General features: G+C 53.6%; 1 protein-coding gene across 3 annotated transcripts in view; it reads left to right on the top strand.

Annotated features, from left to right (window-relative positions):
- Window positions 1-17,233, top strand: part of BIN3 (bridging integrator 3) — a 69,800-nt gene that overhangs the window by 49,559 nt on the left and 3,008 nt on the right. For all 3 annotated transcript variants that reach the window (XM_075910848.2, XM_075910846.2, XM_075910847.2), the window contains exons 7-8: window positions 9,954-10,095; window positions 12,695-12,829. In XM_075910848.2, coding sequence (XP_075766963.1) covers window positions 9,954-10,095; window positions 12,695-12,829 — 277 coding nt within the window. The remainder of the gene's footprint in view (window positions 1-9,953; window positions 10,096-12,694; window positions 12,830-17,233) is intronic.

Here is a 17,233-nt window from a genome sequence, read left to right as displayed (position 1 = left end):
GCTTTTAAGTATTAATGGCTGACAACACATCTCCCCTGTCTAGCGGTGAGCTTTGTGGAGGAATAACATGGGTTTATGGCTAGTACTGAGCACAGCCGCAAGTCACCTGCGGTTCTCAAAGCACTTTGCAAAGTAGGTATCGTGATGCTCAGAGAGGTGGGAAACTGAGGCAGGGAGCGGTCATGTGACTTCCTCAAGGCTGCACAGTGATTCTGTAGCAAAGCTTGGAACAAAACTTGGGTCTCCTGGGCCTCACCCCCCCTGCAACAAAAGGAGCCGTCTCTCTCGTTTTGTCCTTCACTGCTGTTTACCACTCGAGGCTTTTAGCTTCTGCATGCGGCTCGCTCCAGTAAAGTAGGAGAGACATGAGGGACAAGCTTAATTGGGAAGGAAAACAGCTAGCATGTAACCAGGCCTTCCCGTGCAAGTCTAGAAGTTCTAGCGTAATGAGAGAATTTCCGAAGGAAACTTCCATCAAGAGCCAACAGGCTCTGCTGGCAGAACTGTTTCCTCAGTCCGATCCAGACCCCGCCGCCTTTATCTGATTCCCCTTGCAACAGAAAATTAACCCATGTGCCTTGCTGCCCGCCTGTCAGAGTGCACCGAGCAGCAAGGGCTGTTCCTGTCAGGGGCTTAGTCCCCACAACTGGCTCAGGTCTGTAACTCCGGCATTGAATAGGAGGTTTTAAACCCCGAGAGCATGAAAACGTGGCACCCCAGTTGATCCCTTTCCGTGGCTGTGAATCTAGATTTCTGCTCTGTTGATTCGGGGGCTCGAATTTGCAGTTTGCCATGATCGTCTGGAACTGGCATGATGCATTGTGGTAATGGTAGTTTGCAGAGCCTCCCACCCCCTTGAAATACAGTGTCTAATCCATGCGTTAGAAGTGCTCATGAGACCGTCGTTGCTATTATATTAAGCACTCAGCAATAGGGATGTGAAGGTTTTACTGCAGGGGTGGGGAACCTCAGGCCTGTGAGATGGATGCGTCCCCCGGCTAGCCTGGATCTGGGCCCCAAGGCTCAGGGCTCCCCTCCCATTGGGAAATCTGCACTGACGCTCCAGCCCCCTGCCACCTACCCACAGGGCTGGTGCATACAAAACCTTCTAGCCTGGGGGTAATATATTTTGGTCATCAGTTGAGGGTGGAGGTGGAGAGAACAAGAAAGAAAGGGAGGAGGAGCAACAATCACAGCTTGTCACTTGCATACGCTGGGGTTTGCAGGCATCACGGCAGAGAGGAGTCTCAAGGAAGGATTTGAAGGATAAGTGACTTGCCTAAGGCCACCACAAGAGTCAGTGTCAATGATGGGCTTAGAACTTGGGAGCATCTCGACCCCAACCGGCTCATTCCACGAGACGATGTTGCTTTTCTAGAGAAATGGCTGCAAATTGATGGCTGTGCTCTGTAAAGTCCTTCGGCGCCACCAAGCAGCTTTTATCCATCTGGACAGAAGTCCCAAGTTCACCGTGCAGGCTGTGGGTCGAGTGCACGTTTCCTGGGTGTACGTAAGCAGCAACACCACAGATGAGCAGTTGTGTGGTTGTGATTTTCCTCTCTCTGACATTGGCTGCCTTCAAAATGGTCAGTGTCATTTTGAAAAGCCACAAGTGTTTGCATGCGAATGTCGCACTGGAGCCAAGCGCTAGACTGACAGCCCTGGAGAAGGCTTCTGTCTAGCCACATCCCAAGTACCGCAGAGGGCAGCTTGTGAGGGAGCCTTCCCCGCTGCAGTGTGAACCTGGGAGAGAGGGATTCGGTCCCCCAGTCTATTCAATCCTGGCATATCTGCGAAGACCACCAACCAGCAGACAGGCACTGGCAATGTGGGCTTTGTACTACAAACCCCTGTCTGCTAGCAACATAAGAACGGCCGTACTGGGTCAGACCAAAGGTCCAGCTAGCCCAGTATCCTGTCTGCCCACAGTGGCCAGTGCCAGGTGCCCCAGAGGGGGTGGACTGAAGACAATGATCAAGCGATTTGTTTCCTGCCATCTCTCTCCAGCCTCTGACAAACAGAGGCCAGGGACACCATTCCTTACCCCCTGGCTAATAGCCATTTATGGACATAACCTCCATGAATTTATCTAGCTCTTTTTTAAACTCTGTTATAGTCCTAGCCTTCACAGCCTCCTCTGGCAAGGAGTTCCACAGGTTGACTGTGCCCTGTGTGAAGAAGAACTTTCTTTTATTAGTTTTAAACCTGCTACCCATTCATTTCATTTGGAGTCCTCTAGTTCTTCTATTACGGGAACAAGTAAATAACTTTTCTTTATTCACCCTCTCCACACCACTCATGATTTTATAGACCTCTATCATATCCCCCCTCAGTCTCCTCCTTTCTAAACTGAAAAGTCCCAGTCTCTTTAGCCTCTCCTCATATGGGACCTGCTCCAAACCCCTAATCACTTTAGTTGCCCTTTTCTGAACCTTTTCTAATGGCAAAATATCTTTTTTGAGGTGAAGAGACCACATCTGTACACAGTATTCAAGATGTGGTCGTACCATTGTTTTATATTGGGGCAGTAAGATATTCTGGGTCTTATTTTCTATCCCTTTTTTAATAATTTAACAATCATGTTATTAAATTTAATAATTTAATAACATGATTGAGACCCACCAAACAAAGAGCACAGCGCCCCCCCCCCCCCCCCTCGCTATCAGAGGATCACAGCTTTCAGTACCATCTGTCCCACTCGGGTGTTAAACATGTTACTTAGAGCTGCACCAAAAAGCCACCGAATTCCAGGCCATCCTGCCTGGAGCCCACAGGGTCTTTCCTATGGGAAGGGCGTTCCATTCCCCCCGCCCTGTCCAGTCTCCTCTATGCAGATCTGTCGTTATCCGGTCTGGTTCCCATTTATCCAGCCCTGTTGAGACACATGTTTCTTTACTTACCCACATGGCAGCTAAATATTGAAATATCCTGCCCCCCGTGCCCATGAAATGAAGGGTCTCGGCAGCCAGTCCCAGTGGGAGCCACTCTGTTAGCTGATACGACATGTAAATAGAATTGCAAACCCCGTGTGAAACTGATTATAAAAAGCAACGCCAGAGGAGTCGCATCTGATCTGCATGTGACCAGCTGGATGGAAGAACGACCCTGTGCTTGCTGATGACTTTTTCAGGTTGCACAGGGCGATATGAGATTATTAACGCCCCCAGCCCTATCTCCATAATCATATAAAGGGATGTTCGATGCGGAGACTCAGCCATACACGGCAGAGTTCCTTTTGGTGTTTGGTGCCAGGCTAAGGCGAGGCCCAGGGCTGTGTCCTGACGGGTGCTTTCTGTAGGCGGCTGTTCTGCTTGGTGGGTGTCGTGATGGTACAGTGCGTTGGGGGTGACGTTGTAGGCGTCTGTGAGCACTGAAACAGCAGCTCTGCAGTGTGACTGTGGTTTGGGATAGTCTGTGTCATGCCGTGGGTCTTTGCACAGAGTGGGAAGCAGGACTAGGTGGGCACGAAAGTTAGGCATGAAAGACTCAATGCCTCCCCTGCAGCTCGGCCTAGTGTTGAGTTCTACCTCGCAATTGGGACCCTGGTGAAGCCAGCTGGTATTTTGCCATCAGAGCCAGGAATATTAAACACTCGTGACCCTTGTTCCCCATTCTCCAACTCTCTGGGTTTTGTCTTGTCTGAGCAAGGCCGCTTTCTCCCCTTCCTGTTTGCTCAGCACACAGCACCTGTCGAATGCAGCCCCAGCTATGTATTTGAGAGAGTGAGTCTGTCTGTCTGTCCAAGAATGCCTCCTAAACGGTAAGAGCTAGGACCACCGGATTTCGGCAGGCAGCTTCCTCTTGTCCTCACCTGGTTTGGTTGGACCAGGATAATGGGATGTGCCTGGAACGGGATTGCTTCTCCTCAAACCATACAGAAAGGAGACAGAATAACCATAGGATGGCTTCCCCCTTCTTCCCCCCTCCCCCCCCCCCCCCCCGTGTGGAACTGCCCTAGCTCCGAGCCTCTAACTGCCAGGTGCCCTTTGGGAGGGCAGGGGGGGAGGCTTCAGCCCCCCTCACCACCCTATTTGTACGGGAACATTTTTGGCTGTTCTCCTTTGTCAGGGAGTGGGGGAAAGTGCCCAATTTGCTGCCTTTCTCACTCCGGCTGGGGAATGCAGGGGGCAGACGAACCTGGACCTGCCCCAGCCGGGGGACATGCCCCCCCACCCCGCAGCCGAACCTGCTGGAGCTGCAGCAGCCTTTGAGAGGTGCTTCTCACCAAGCTGCTGTGTGAGGGAGGGCTGGGGTTGTCCTCTCTCCCCGGGACGGCCTGCGTCCTGACCCCCTCCTCCCCAGCCCCACCCCAGAGCCATGATTCATATGAAGCCGGGACATTTTCATTTTCGTTTCCAAAAAGCAAAAATCAACAAAAAGCACTTGAGTTAAGAACCGAGCGATGCCGAGTAAATCTTCTAGTCCATCATATTCAACATGCACAGGGCTAAGTCGTCACTGCTGCAAAGCAAGCCTGGCTTCTATTTCAAAGGTCCTGTATCGAAATGTATCCCGTACAATTAGATTCATAAATTGGGGGTTTCTTTTTGTTCTTTTATCCCTTGGTGAGCGCTGGGATTTCCGTTCAGGTGGATATAAAAATCCGCTCACCTGTACCAGCCTGCACGAAAGCCACGCCAGAAGGATAAATGTTGCAGCTCTATTTAAACTGGTCTCCTGAAGGGTTTGTTGGTTTTACCCCGTCAAACTGGCCATCGAGTGTGCGAACAGCAAGTTCTCCAGTTTCACATGAGTCAGTTCCCTGAAAGTCAGCCATTTGTGTGCAGGATTGAAGTCCACGGAAAGGTAGGAGGGAGGGTGGTTTCGTTTTTACCACTAAGCTTCTTTTCAGTTCCGTAAACCAGCTTAAGATGCTCCACTGTAGGACTTTCCTCCACCTCCTCATTGGCTGCTCCATGTCACTTTCAGCAATATTCTCTCTTGGTTTCTTACGCGAATGTGCATAAGACGTTTCTTCGTTCACAAAGTATCGGCGCTAATAGGACAGCCCAGCAGCCTGCATAATTGTTGGGCCACGCTCCCTCACTATGGGTGGATTTTGAGAGCCCGGTGCCACTTCCCCTTCAGTCTGCCGCACAGAGCTCCCCTGGGTGTGCTGCTGGTGGGACATACGGCGACAGAGGCATTTGCTTAGCAGCACAGCCAGTCTGTGGACAGTCGTGGGCAGCCTGCAGCCTGTAGGCGGCGGAGCCCAATTCTGTGTGCGGCCCGCGAGACGTTTTTTTTCTATCGCTCACGCGCCAGGTGGCCAGATCCTGCTGGTTTCCGTCCACGTCGTTTTTTTCCAACTAACGAGACACGCACGGAACGCAAAGGCCCGTGAAGTGAGGGGCCTGCAGATCGCACATGATGCTGACTGTGCGAGCCGCACACTCCCTCAGCAGCCAATCACAGCATCGCTACGGTTCCATCGGCACATTCTAGGGGCGCCAGCACCGGGAGCGAAACCGCCCTCTCCCGGGAGACCGTCTCCGTTACGACAGCCTTGCGGCCCGCTGAGACGAAGCAGGACCACTCCTGCAGCCCAGTGCTAACCTGCCTTCCTCTTTCTGGTCTGCAACAGTGGACCAGAAATGGGTCGCTAGGAGTGGATCGAGGAGACTTCTGTTTTCTGCCCAGGTTGTAGTCCCCATTTGCACGGTGCTTTTCACCTTCCCACACAGGTGCTTTTGGGGGCCCATCCCCAGTTTTCAGTGCTCCAAACCTGTTGGGTATTGGGGTGGGCGGGTGTGTCTGCATTAGAAAAGACACGTTCTCGTGCTGTTGCTTCGGAGAGGTTTCATCCCGTGTAGCTCTGGGATGGATTCCCTAGGGAAGTGGTGGAATCTCCATCCCTAGAGGTGTTCAAGTCTCAGCTTTACAAAGCCCCGGCTGGGTTGATTTAGTCGGGATTGGTCCTGCCTTGGGCGGGGGCTGGACTTGACCTTCTGAGGTCTCTTCCAGCTCTGTGAGTCTCTGATCTGCTTAACCCTCTTGGTAAACCACTGACCCTAAAGCGACTGACGTTAGATTGAGCATGACCTGGCACTGATGAGCAGGAAGGGAGGTTTGGGGGCACGGGCACAGTTTGGAGAGGGACAGTGGTGGTTACCCACCAAACAGCAAGCCTCAGGTAGGCATGAAATTCTTCCCCCACCCCCAATGCACAGCCACCTGGTGCATCCCCTTCCCCCCAGCAGAGCAGTGAGATTACACTGATGGTTTGGGATAGAGCCAGGGCCATAAGGGACAAAAGTGACGGTGATCAGAAGATGAAGCAACTCAGTGAGACGTGGGCACGGCTTCGCGGTGCCAGGAATTCTTTGATTTCCCCTTGCGTTGCCTAGGCGAGGTGGCAGAAGTGAGCACTCGGAAGGGATTTAAACCAGGCAAGTGACGTGCTGGGCCAGCAGGCTCTGGGCGGGGAGGTGCCAGGCAGAAGGGGCAGCATGGAAGAAAGGGAGGAGGCACAGAGACTGGCATAAAATCAGAGAGACTGGGAGGGAGCCTGAATGGAGACCAGAGTTCAGGGCAGGGGCGATGGGGGGAGAACCTGGATGGCGACACTTGTGAATTTGCTCCGTGGAACATGTTGATCCAACCAGGCAGAGCAGGTGTCACGGCGATGCAATGGGCTAGAGAGATGGTCCCGGCAGAAGCAGTTTGGATTGACTAGAGAGGAGTCAGGTTCACCACATGCTTAGAACTGGATCTGTTGTATGAGGGAGGTAAACCCAGCATAAGCTGCATCTGTCAGCCGGAACTCTCTGGTCCGGCAACATCCGTGGTCTGGACGAGCTTCGGATGTTCCAGGATCAGAGCGTCCGGGCGCTGCAGGAAGTGGAGGGGCCAGGAGCCCAGTGCAATGTCGGGGGTGGGGGAGCGACAGCTGGGCAGGGGGCGGGAAGCAGGAGGCCTAGGGCGCAGCTCAGCTGGGCTGTGGGGGAGAGCCAGGAAGCCCAGTGGGAGGGGCAGCAGCCAGCAGCAGGGGCCAGAAATGACCTCCCCTGGTCCAGAAAAATCCCTCCTCCAGGACCAGTCAGGTCCCAAGGGTGCCGGACCAGGAAGATCCAAACTACTAAAGTTCGGCAGAACAGTGTGGTAGTGATAAGAGAGATGGACGCAGTGTTAGCTGGAACTCGGTGTCGAAGAGACACTGATCAGGTCAGTTCTAAGTTAAAAGCTCCTTTGCCCTATGTTAAACCTGTAGATTATTAACCCTGAAAAACGTCCACCGTCTCATTTCCTTCCTGTCACTGATACTTCCTTGTGTTTTGCACCTCGCGTGCTCAGGACAGTGACGCTGGACCAGTTGGTTTCACAGCAAATCATTGTCCCATGTGAACACTCGGGCATTAGCACAAGATGGTTGTCATTGGGTTCACAATTATCCGGGACACCATCCATGTAAGACTTTCACATCTGTATGAACGTTGCAAATAACACCTTGGATGCTGCGAAATGAATCAGGCGGGTGGTATTTTTCTCTCCTCTGTCAGTTTGTTTGCCAGGTGCCTTTACCAGCCCTTGGTGTAGGGGCCGTGTCTGTATTCCCCCCCCCCCCCCATGTAGACAGACAGCTTCCCATATTGGTGTGTGACACCGCACTAGCAGGAGAGAAAAGACATGTACAAAAAATAGGAAAGTGTGGCTGTAACATCACCGGGCTTGGCAGGAGGACTTAACTACCCCTAACTAGGTGTGTACAATCAACTAGACTTTATGTAGTTGATGTAACTTTAGCTTAAGAAAACTGGACATGGGAAGGAAAGGCTGGGAAGGGCCTCTTTGGATCCACTCCCTTGCTATCGCAGTCAGCTGCCTAAAATAGTGATCGTAACTTTCCCTTTTAGTTGCACCTTCCATCAGCTCGGGACTCGAGGCATCTTATAAACATTCGTTAATTCAGTCTCACAATGCCTGGGGAAATGTATACAGTAATAAAAACATTTCTATTTGGACTAGGTTTTGTGTCTCTCCTTGTTCTTATTAACGGCTTCTAAACTCTGGATTTAAACTGAGTTGGCCGGGTCCGTCTGTGAAGGAGAAAGCAGGGCAGTCCCTTTGTGATTAAAGAGAAAGAGCCACCCAGTAAAAGGAGCGGTGTGTCTTGGACTCGCCACCGGGCAGTGTTCCGGTTAGTGAAGGGGTATTAGAGTCTGGATTGCATCACACTTGCACTAGTGGAAAATGCCACAAAAGTTGCTGGGAATATTTTTTTATAACCGTTCTATTGGTGAATATTGAGCATCTAGACCGGGGTGAGCAAATACCCGCGGTCCAGATCCGCTCCACCAGGGATAGCCCCTGGCAGGCCGCCACCACTGTATTTACCTGCGCCTCTGCAGGGACGGGCGACTAAAGCTCCTCTTGGCTGGAGATTGCTGCTCCCAACAAATGTGAGCTGTGGGGAAGCATTGTACCAGTCCCCACCGCTTCCTGTAGCTCCCATTGGCCAGGGCGACTGCAGCTCACCGTTCCTGGCCAATGGGAGCTGCAGTCGCCAGTACCAGCTGAGATGCAGGTAAATATAGCGGCGGCGGCCCCCCAGGAGCCAACTCTGTTGACCACCTCTGACCTAGACAAATCCCCATTGTTCTTCCATGCTCCGTGCAGGAAGCGGGATGGGGTGAGCAAGTTCTTGTCCGCATTCGGAAGTAGCAAAATGGAGCTTGTCCTCATACACCAAAGAGGGGATCAGGGTTTCGTTCTGTTCCATCAGTTGCAGCTTTAAGTCCTACAAGATGCTTCACTCCTATTGAATCATTGGAGAAGCTCAGCACCAGTGTTCCCTGGAAGCTGGGCGCTTGGGCGGCCACTCCGGAGAGATTGAAATGCCACCCAGCTGATTAACAGAGCGCCCCCGGCTAGGTTTTTGTTTATACTGGTGGTGCACATTCACACATGCCTCAGTGCAAATTTATTCCACACATGGATGGAAAAAAATCAGAGGGAATATTGCTCAGCCCCTCGCAGGATCATGCCCTGGAGTGCTAGCCATTCCAAAGCAGGAGATAGGAAAGGATGTTTCGTGCATTCCCTGTGACTTCTTTCCTGTCCCAGGCATTAGTTCGTGCTTTTCTCTTCTCTTGGGGAAATGCTGAGGGCTAGATCAGTTATGGTGAGCCTCTTTTCCAGTCCCCAGGAGCGGAGAGACGGGACTGCTACGTGTAGCTGAACCATTCTGCTCACTGCAGGGCCAACAGCTCTTATCTCTCTCCTTCCCTCTGTATCGTTCATTGCGTCATAGACCTTACAGCTGGAAAAGCCCTCTTAGGTCCTGGCTAGTTCATGCCCACCCGGAGGCCAGTGCAAAAATGTTCCATCCTGGCATTTTTCCCTGTCTAATTTTAAATATCCTGAGCTGTGGGGCTTCCACCCCATTCCCTGGAAGACTTTGCCAGGCCTTGTAGCTTTCACTGTTAAATGTTTACTGATAATCTGAATTTCCACGTGTCCAGCCCTGTTCCTTTACTCCTAGTCCAGCCCCCAGGTCGCGCTCTATTGAATTCCTTCTCCGCGCTTCACGTTTGCATCTTTCAGAGGCTGCCGGCGGCTCACAGGAAATGCATTTTAGACACTAAAGGCTGAGAACCCACGAGGCAGCTGCTGGATGTGCCAAGAGACGTAATGCTGCTCTGTCGCATAACCTCGTGTCCTGCTGCATGGACAGACTTGGGCAGATTATGGGCCTGATCCGATTCCTAGTAAAGACGTTTGGGGGTTGGATTGGGTCACAAGGGCACTTGCCCCACCTCTGCCTCTGTGCGACCGGTAATCTGAGGACAGGTGCTGCCACCCACTCCCAGTGTCATACTGAATTCTGCCTGAGCACCTTGAATTCACAGGCTCTTAGCTGGGAGTTTGGCCAAGCAGCTCTCTCTCTAAGATGAGTCCAGCCAGGCCACTGCATTCACCAAGGTTGTATTATTTGAACCTCCCCCCCCTTCCAGGTTTAGCAGCGTGTTCCCCAGCCTGAACATGGCAGTGAAGAGGCGTGAGCAGACACTGCAAGACTACAAACGGCTGCAGAGCAAGGTAGAAAAATACGAAGAGAAGGAGAAGACCGGTCCCATCCTGGCCAAGCTACACCAGGTACAGAGCTGGGAGACAGGCGCTCGCTTCTGGGATTGCAAAGCTCTGGAGAGACTCAGGGCACTACAATTTCTGGTACAAATGTTTCACCCTGACGTGCAAAGTATTGTGGAAGGGTGTAAGCACCGAGGTATTTGGCACAGTCAAGGAAGGGGGTAACTGGAAGTAGTTGGATGAAATTAATACAGAAAATCTAGGCGTTGAAGGTCTGTTAAGCTACGGCATAGACACACATGATGGGAACGCCATTTAAAACTGAACAGGGGAAATCTCTTGTAAATGTGCACTGAGATACAACCCGACAACAGCAGGGAAATGAATGGAATGATCTTCTGTCTTTCAGTTTCTTAGATCTGTGTCTAAATTCCCTACAATATAGGCTGACTTATTCAGCATTTCAGGGCAATATGAAATTGACATGCGCAAATCCAGGTAAATGAAAAACACTCGGTGTAAGAAGAGACAATTTCCTTTCCAAATGAAAATCCACAAGAACTGGAGGGACCCGTAAGAGCAGCCCCTCGTTAGGAGACAGCAGTCCCCTGAATTCCCTGGCCGGGTTGATTTAGTTGGGATTGGTCCTGCCTAGAGCAGGGGCTTGGACTTGATGACCTTCTGAGGTCCAGCTCTATGGTTCTATGAATTTCAGAATTTGACTAAATAGCTATTTTAAAAAATCGTTCACATTCTGCACATTTGCAGATACAAATCTGAGTCTGACAAAATGGCAGTTCCAAGTTCTCTTGAAACCTCCTCAACTCTTCTTGTGTCTTTCAGAAATTTGAGCAAAATTGGGGGGGGGGATTCAAAGGAAACCTTCCCAGCAACCCCAACCAAATGGGTCATTTCCACAAACCATTGTGCGTAAAACCTCTCAGGAATATTCGCCTTCCTCAGAGCCCACACGCTTTTGATCACTTTCCCCACGAAATTAAGTATTGCGTTAAAGAACAGCCCGATCAGCATTAACAAAAGAGAATTCAGGCTTCCTAGTAAGCAGCTTATGCTGCTCAACCCCAGTGACTAAAGCTATGGCTGGAAAAATGTGAGTTCTTTTGTCCGGGTGATTAAGTTGGTTTTATTTTTTTTCCCTAATGAACTTCTGGGATGAGCTCATTTTTCCCCATGAAAATCTGAAATCAATTCTCAAAGCCTTGGCCACCGGGGGTAGCCAGAGCTGCTGTCAGAGAGGACCTAATCGACGCTATTCAAGAGACAATCCGGATATGTGGTAGGGGGTTTGCTTAGTCTCTGTGTGTATTCCCACCCAGCCTAAAATACACATCGGACCTTTTAGAGCCCTCAATTTTTGGATGCAGGAAGCTTCCTGAATTAACACCCCTTTCCCCTCCCCTCCCGGGAGCTGGAATGCAGCCTCCATTTGAGCAACTTGATTGGTGTCAGACAATGAATTTGCCCCTTTCAAGCCTGGTAATTTTAAGACCTCGCTAGCCGGAAGTTATGCCTGCGCTGTATCTCTAGCATGCCGTCCCAACAACGGCCCGGAACCTGTCTTAACACCAATCTGACCGTGGGATTAGACCCTGCCGGAGCAGGACCCGCATGTGGAATCTCGCTGCTAGCCCGCCCCCCTCCCTTTGGAATGGCACCAGGATTAAGTGGCAGACTTGAACATGTCTAATGTTTCAATGCCCACCCCCTGCTGCCCTTTTCCACCCCTCCTCAGAGACATTTCCCTTTCTCCCCACGCGTCTGTTTAAAGAGCACCAAGAGGACTGACCCAGCGGAAGGTCACAGGCAAAGTGCAAAGGCCGGAGAGCTCCCCCTGAGGGTGACTCGGCAAATCCTTGGAGGGTACAGAGTTAAGGGAGCAAACCCTGAGGATAGGCAGAGGACCGTCGGCAGCAGCGCTAGCAGGCCCAAGAACGCCACCCCGGCTTGGAGTCTCCCCTACTCTCTTCTTCAGGCAGCTTAGTGAGGTTGCTTTGCTGGCCTGATGGCGCCTCTCTGAAGACGCCGTCTGGGCACAGGCATGAGCCCCTGGTATCGCAAGGGCTATGGAGTGTTTCACGGTGACCTGGTGTCCTAATGAAACATCATCTGACCTCAGGGCTGCACCCACCGGTTAAATAGCAGGGCTTGCGTCCTGGGGCAGCAGGCTAGAGGCTCTTGCCCTGTTCGGTTTCAGAGCCCAGACCCTTTTAGGGGCCCCGTGTAGAGCATTCATATCTCGTTATGCCTCTCCCAGCAGGCCAGCTGCACCCTGCTCTCCCCAGAACAGAAGCTGTGTCTCACATTTGTAGCCTGACCCCGGTGAGACTGGTGGCGTTTGGTGCCACGCCCTGAGTCGACTTGTGCACATGGCAGACCGAGGAACCTGCCGTCGTGGCGTTAGAGTCCAGTGACCCTCGGAGACGGTGGCGCGCCAGCTTCCCCGGCCTGGGGCTCTCTTTGTGGGCAGAAGTCAGGCATGGAGACAGCTGACCTGCCCATCCCCCTCGTAATGTCTCCTGACTGAGGTGGCGAGTTGTCCAGGGGCCGGAGTATGACCAGCCAGTGCTCAGGGCCGGCCTTTGGAAGTTCATCGGTCGGTTTGTTTTGGGACGGGGATTTTTAAAGCCCCTTGCTCGTTCCGCAGGCCCGGGAGGAGCTGAGGCCGGTGAAGGAGGACTTCGAAGCCAAAAACAAGCAGCTTCTGGAGGAGATGCCCAAGTTCTACAGCAGCCGCATCGACTACTTCGAGCCCAGCTTTGAATCGTTGATCCGAGCTCAGGTGAGACCCGGTCGTGAAACCTCCCCCTGCACTGGCCATTGGCGCGTGTTCCTCTCGGGCTCTCTCGTGTTCTTGAGGTGAAGGGTTGGTCTCACCAGCACAAGGGTCCCTAAGACCCTCACTTGAACAGGTGTCGAGCCTGTTGCCTTCTCTGTCCGCCTGCTACATCTCACGTGGAGTTTGCAGTGACCCTGGAAGGATGAGGGGAAAGGACGCCACGGTTGACCAGTATTGATTGGGAGCTTTGGGGTTCTCGGGGAAGCTCTAGACGGATGCAAGACGGGGAGGCTGCCCGACCTGTCCCCTGGCAGAAGATGGTTTCTGCTGGACGTGGATACGGTTCCGTAGTGGGTGGAAGAGGCTGACATAAACTTTGCGCCCTTTCTGCATCATCAAGTGTTGCCTGGATCTGGTGCTTCACTTTGGGGTGGTGGGGGGGCATGAGTAAAACAATCCCAGAGTGCAAAGCACCCAGGCCACGCAAAGGCCCCTGCGAATGTGGGCTCATTGATCCGAACACCTTGGCCTGCTGTGGCCAGGCGGGATAGGGGAAAGATCCATATTTCTTGTGGGATCCTCTTGTGGAGCGAGGGAACGCGAGAGGCGAGAAGTAGCTTCGGTTACCTCTGTGCAGAAGCTTTTCCCTGCGGAGCTGACCAGCCTGACTACCAGCTTGTGGGGCAGAGCAAAGCTCTTTCCCTTCTGAGCAGGTGTAGAGGCTCGCTCGGTGTCACTCCCGCTAGGGGAGACGACTTGGCTAGTTGGCAGGATGGACGCACACCAGGCATGGCGGGGTGACAAGCGAGGTGCTGTCACTTAGGCTGCCAAGTTTGCGCTCCCTTCCACCCAGCTACACCCACTTAGCAGCGAAACGGGTGTAACTTACACCGATCTGGAGGAAGGTGTGAGTTAATTGAGGGGGAGGCTGCTGTAACGTACTCCTTCCCACCCTCTCCTGTTAGTTGCGTTTGCTGCTATTTTTCTCTGCGCCATGGATTTTAAGGCCGAGGAGGGGCCAAGATCATTAGTGAAAGCGATCTCCATCACGCGGGCGCTGGAGTTCGGAGGAAACTGACACACACGTTCATCAGCCGAAGCACTTCCTGGGGTTTGAACTCGGGAGGGTCCCAGAGAAGCGCTGTGCCCCGAACCTCCAGGCCATGTCTGCAGGAGCCTCTGTGAGCCAGCGAGAGCTGATGTGGGAAGTCCGAACAAGCGATTCCAAGGCAGGGTACGAGGCACAGGAAGGGGACTAGCAGAAGGTGCAAATATCTCTCTGAACTCGGGCCCCTGAGTTACTTGAAAGCCACTTGCCCAGAAACGGAATCCCCTGCAATCAGGCGTTGTCGTGCCCGCTGGAGACGAGGAGGAGCGCTAGCGTAGAGCTGAAACGAGAGGGCTCCCTAGAGCAGGGGGGTGGGGACAGTGCAGGACACCAGCTCCCGCTGCTAACCAAAGCGTCTCGTGGTCAGCTAGCAGCTTGCCCTGACAAGCCACGGCCCCAGAGTTGGAAGACCCCTGGCCTAGAGCCACAGCAGGGGAGAGGTGGCCTTTCCGAGGTAGATAAAAGCCCCTGGCAGTTCTCTGGCGGGGGGGATCTTTTAGAGGAGGCCTTGAAACCCAAAGTGCCAGCTTGTGCAGGGCGGTTGCGTTTGAGTGGTACTGGGAGCGTGAGGTCGGGGAGCTGAAAGCCCTTCTACCGCGACAGCAATCCAAACCGGCCCTGCACCCTCCTTCCCCCCGCACCTCCAGAACACGCGGCCCTGGGGGGGTGACTGTGTTACTCTTTCAAAGTGCCCATCAAACCCAGGTGGTTCTGCTGCTGGCACTTGTGTACCCCACCCCGCAGGAGCCTCTGCCTGTCCCCCAACTGCACATGACTCTGTGTGGGCTGGGCTTGCTCACAGGCCTCTGCTGGAACCGTTCCTGCGAGAATTCGGGGCCTTGGTTTGGCATGTGCCCACGATGCTAACGCCAACCCTGCTCCGCCTCCACTGGGCTCCACGCTCCTTGGGAGGCGGGCAGGGAGGATGAAAGGGGCTGGTTTGGAGGTGTCAGGCTGGCGCTGCATCCCCCTGCGCCTCAGCCCACAGCAGATGGTCTCCTTGATGACCCGCCTCTAAAGGAGCAACCAGGTCGGAAGCTGAGTTTCAGCATCCAGAGGAGCATGCGGGTTCGTGTTCCCAAAGTTGCTCTTTTCCCTGGCACTGGGACTGCAGGACCTCGCAGGGTTGTTCCCCTCGGCCGAGACCTGGCTCTGTGCCAGGTGTGGGCCGAGATTCCCCAGCGCTCCCACCGCGTCCCTTTCCCGGAGGTTGTCCTGGGGGAAGGGGTGGCGTGTTCTCTTCCTGCCTGCCCCATGGATGGAGGAATCACAGACCAAGGGGCCCCTTGAGGAGCCTCAGTGAGCACAAAGGAATCTGGGACTGTCAGTTCGCTGTGGCAGAGGGAGGGTTAGTAGCAGCCCTGGCGGAGTGGTTCGCAGCTGCGCTCGGCTGGGTTACTTGGCCCTACCAGGGCACGCTCGGCCTCAGCGCCCCCCCTGCACACGCAGTAGACGGGCCTTTTTCCCTGGTAATCGGACCAAGAAGGCGACTTGCCCCAAGCCACTTAATGAGTCAGCGCTGAGCCAGGAATAGGACCCAGGAGTCCTGACTCCCTGCTGAGCCCACGGACCTGCAGCGTCCCTGTTGGGGCCAAGAAGGCAGAAGCTTGGGCAGGATCTCTCTCCTCCTCCCTCCCCCGGGAGCCTCTGGCTAGAGCACGTGCGTCCCTGCTCCTGGGCCTGTCGTCTCCGGCGCGCCTAATGAGCTCCTGCTCCTTGGAGCAGGCCTTGTCCTGGGAATGGCAAGGGGCTGCATGGCCGCCCCCGGCCGGCCCGTTCAGGCAGCCGGTGTCTTTCCGGGTCCTCTCTCCCGCCACGCTGAGCGGCTGTAGCTGCGCAGGGTTTCAAGTTACTCAGCAGCGTTTCTAATTTTGCTCTTATCGGCGGGGATCTGTGGAATAGCCGAGATCGTTCTAGAGCCCCGGGGGGAGGGGGCACGGAACAGCTGACACTGGGGCAGAGGCCATCGCTTTTCTGAATGAAACTAGAACCAGACCGGAGGGGGGAGGGGGCAGAGTCCCAGAGCCCAGGATCAGCCTGAACAGGAACATCAAGGCTGCTGAGTTTTGTGCTGCGTCCCCCAGGAGATGTCCCTCCAGAGGGCTGGTCCGGCGCAAGGGATGCTGCTCTTACTCTGAGTAACTGTGGGGGGAATCCTTAGGATTTCCTGCTCCCGAGTCGAGGCTGGGTAGAGACTCTCTCCCCCTCCAGTACTGGATTGAAAACCGTGTAATAAATAAAGCCAGCTCCCCTGTGGGCACCCTGGCAGGAAGGGGCAGTAGGTGGAAGAGGAGGGGGAAATGCCAGGGAGCCCAGTGAGACGGGAAAGATCCCCTGGAATCCCCTACACAGCTCCAGAAAAGTAGCTTTATGGTTAGAGCCCTAACTAGACACCTTCCCCCTACCCCCGGGTCTCTGTGCCAGGCATTGGCATTCCCGTGGCAAACTTGGCCCTCTTGCGCCACGGGGCTTGCAACCATTTGCAGCCTCCGTCAGGGTCGCCCGCCACGCCCCAGGTGACACATTCTAGCTCTGACTAGCTACCTCCCCGGATCGTGCTTTGTCTGAATTGATGGGGTCAAGTATTGCCCTAGCCGCGGACTTTGACGCTAGCATCTTAAGCTGAAAAGGGGAAGGATTCCTGCTGATGGGAGTGTGCAAAGCAGGAGGTGAGGTCGCAAAGACGACTGGCAGAGCAGCACCAGACTCTTCCCAAGGGCTGTGTCTACACTGGCACCCTTTTCCGGAAAAGGGATGCTAATGCGACACTTTGGAATTGCAAATCCGTTGGGGATTTAAATATCCCCCGTGGCATTTGCATGAACATGGCTGCCACTTTTTTCCGACTCAGGGCTTTGCCGGAGAAAAGCGCCAGTCTAGACGGGATCTTTCGGAAAATAAACCCTTTTCCGGAAGATCCCTTATTCCTGATTTTAAGAGGAATAAGGGATCTTCCGGAAAAGGCTTTATTTTCCAAAAGAGCCTGTGTAGACTAGCGCTTTTCTCCGGCAAAGCCCCAAGTCGGAAAAAAGCAGCAGCCATGTTCATGCAAATGCCACGGGGGATATTTAAATCCCCCACAGATTTGCAATTCCGAAGTGTCTCATTAGCATCCCTTTTCCAGAGAAGGGTGCCAGTGTAGACACAGCCAAGCTGTTTTCTCCTTGCCCATTCACTAGGCTTGCTAGCAATTGGCCAACATTGTGACGTTTCAATGCCAAGTTTCCTAAACATTTCAGCAGGAACGCTGAGACATGGGTGTGGATGCCCCCACTAGCTTTCATGACTGTAGCACAGAG

Source organism: Pelodiscus sinensis, chromosome 28, assembly GCF_052426305.1.
Source record: "Pelodiscus sinensis isolate ZL-2025 chromosome 28, ASM5242630v1, whole genome shotgun sequence".
Lineage (NCBI taxonomy): Eukaryota > Metazoa > Chordata > Testudines > Trionychidae > Pelodiscus > Pelodiscus sinensis.
This window is presented reverse-complemented; position numbering and strand designations above follow the sequence as displayed.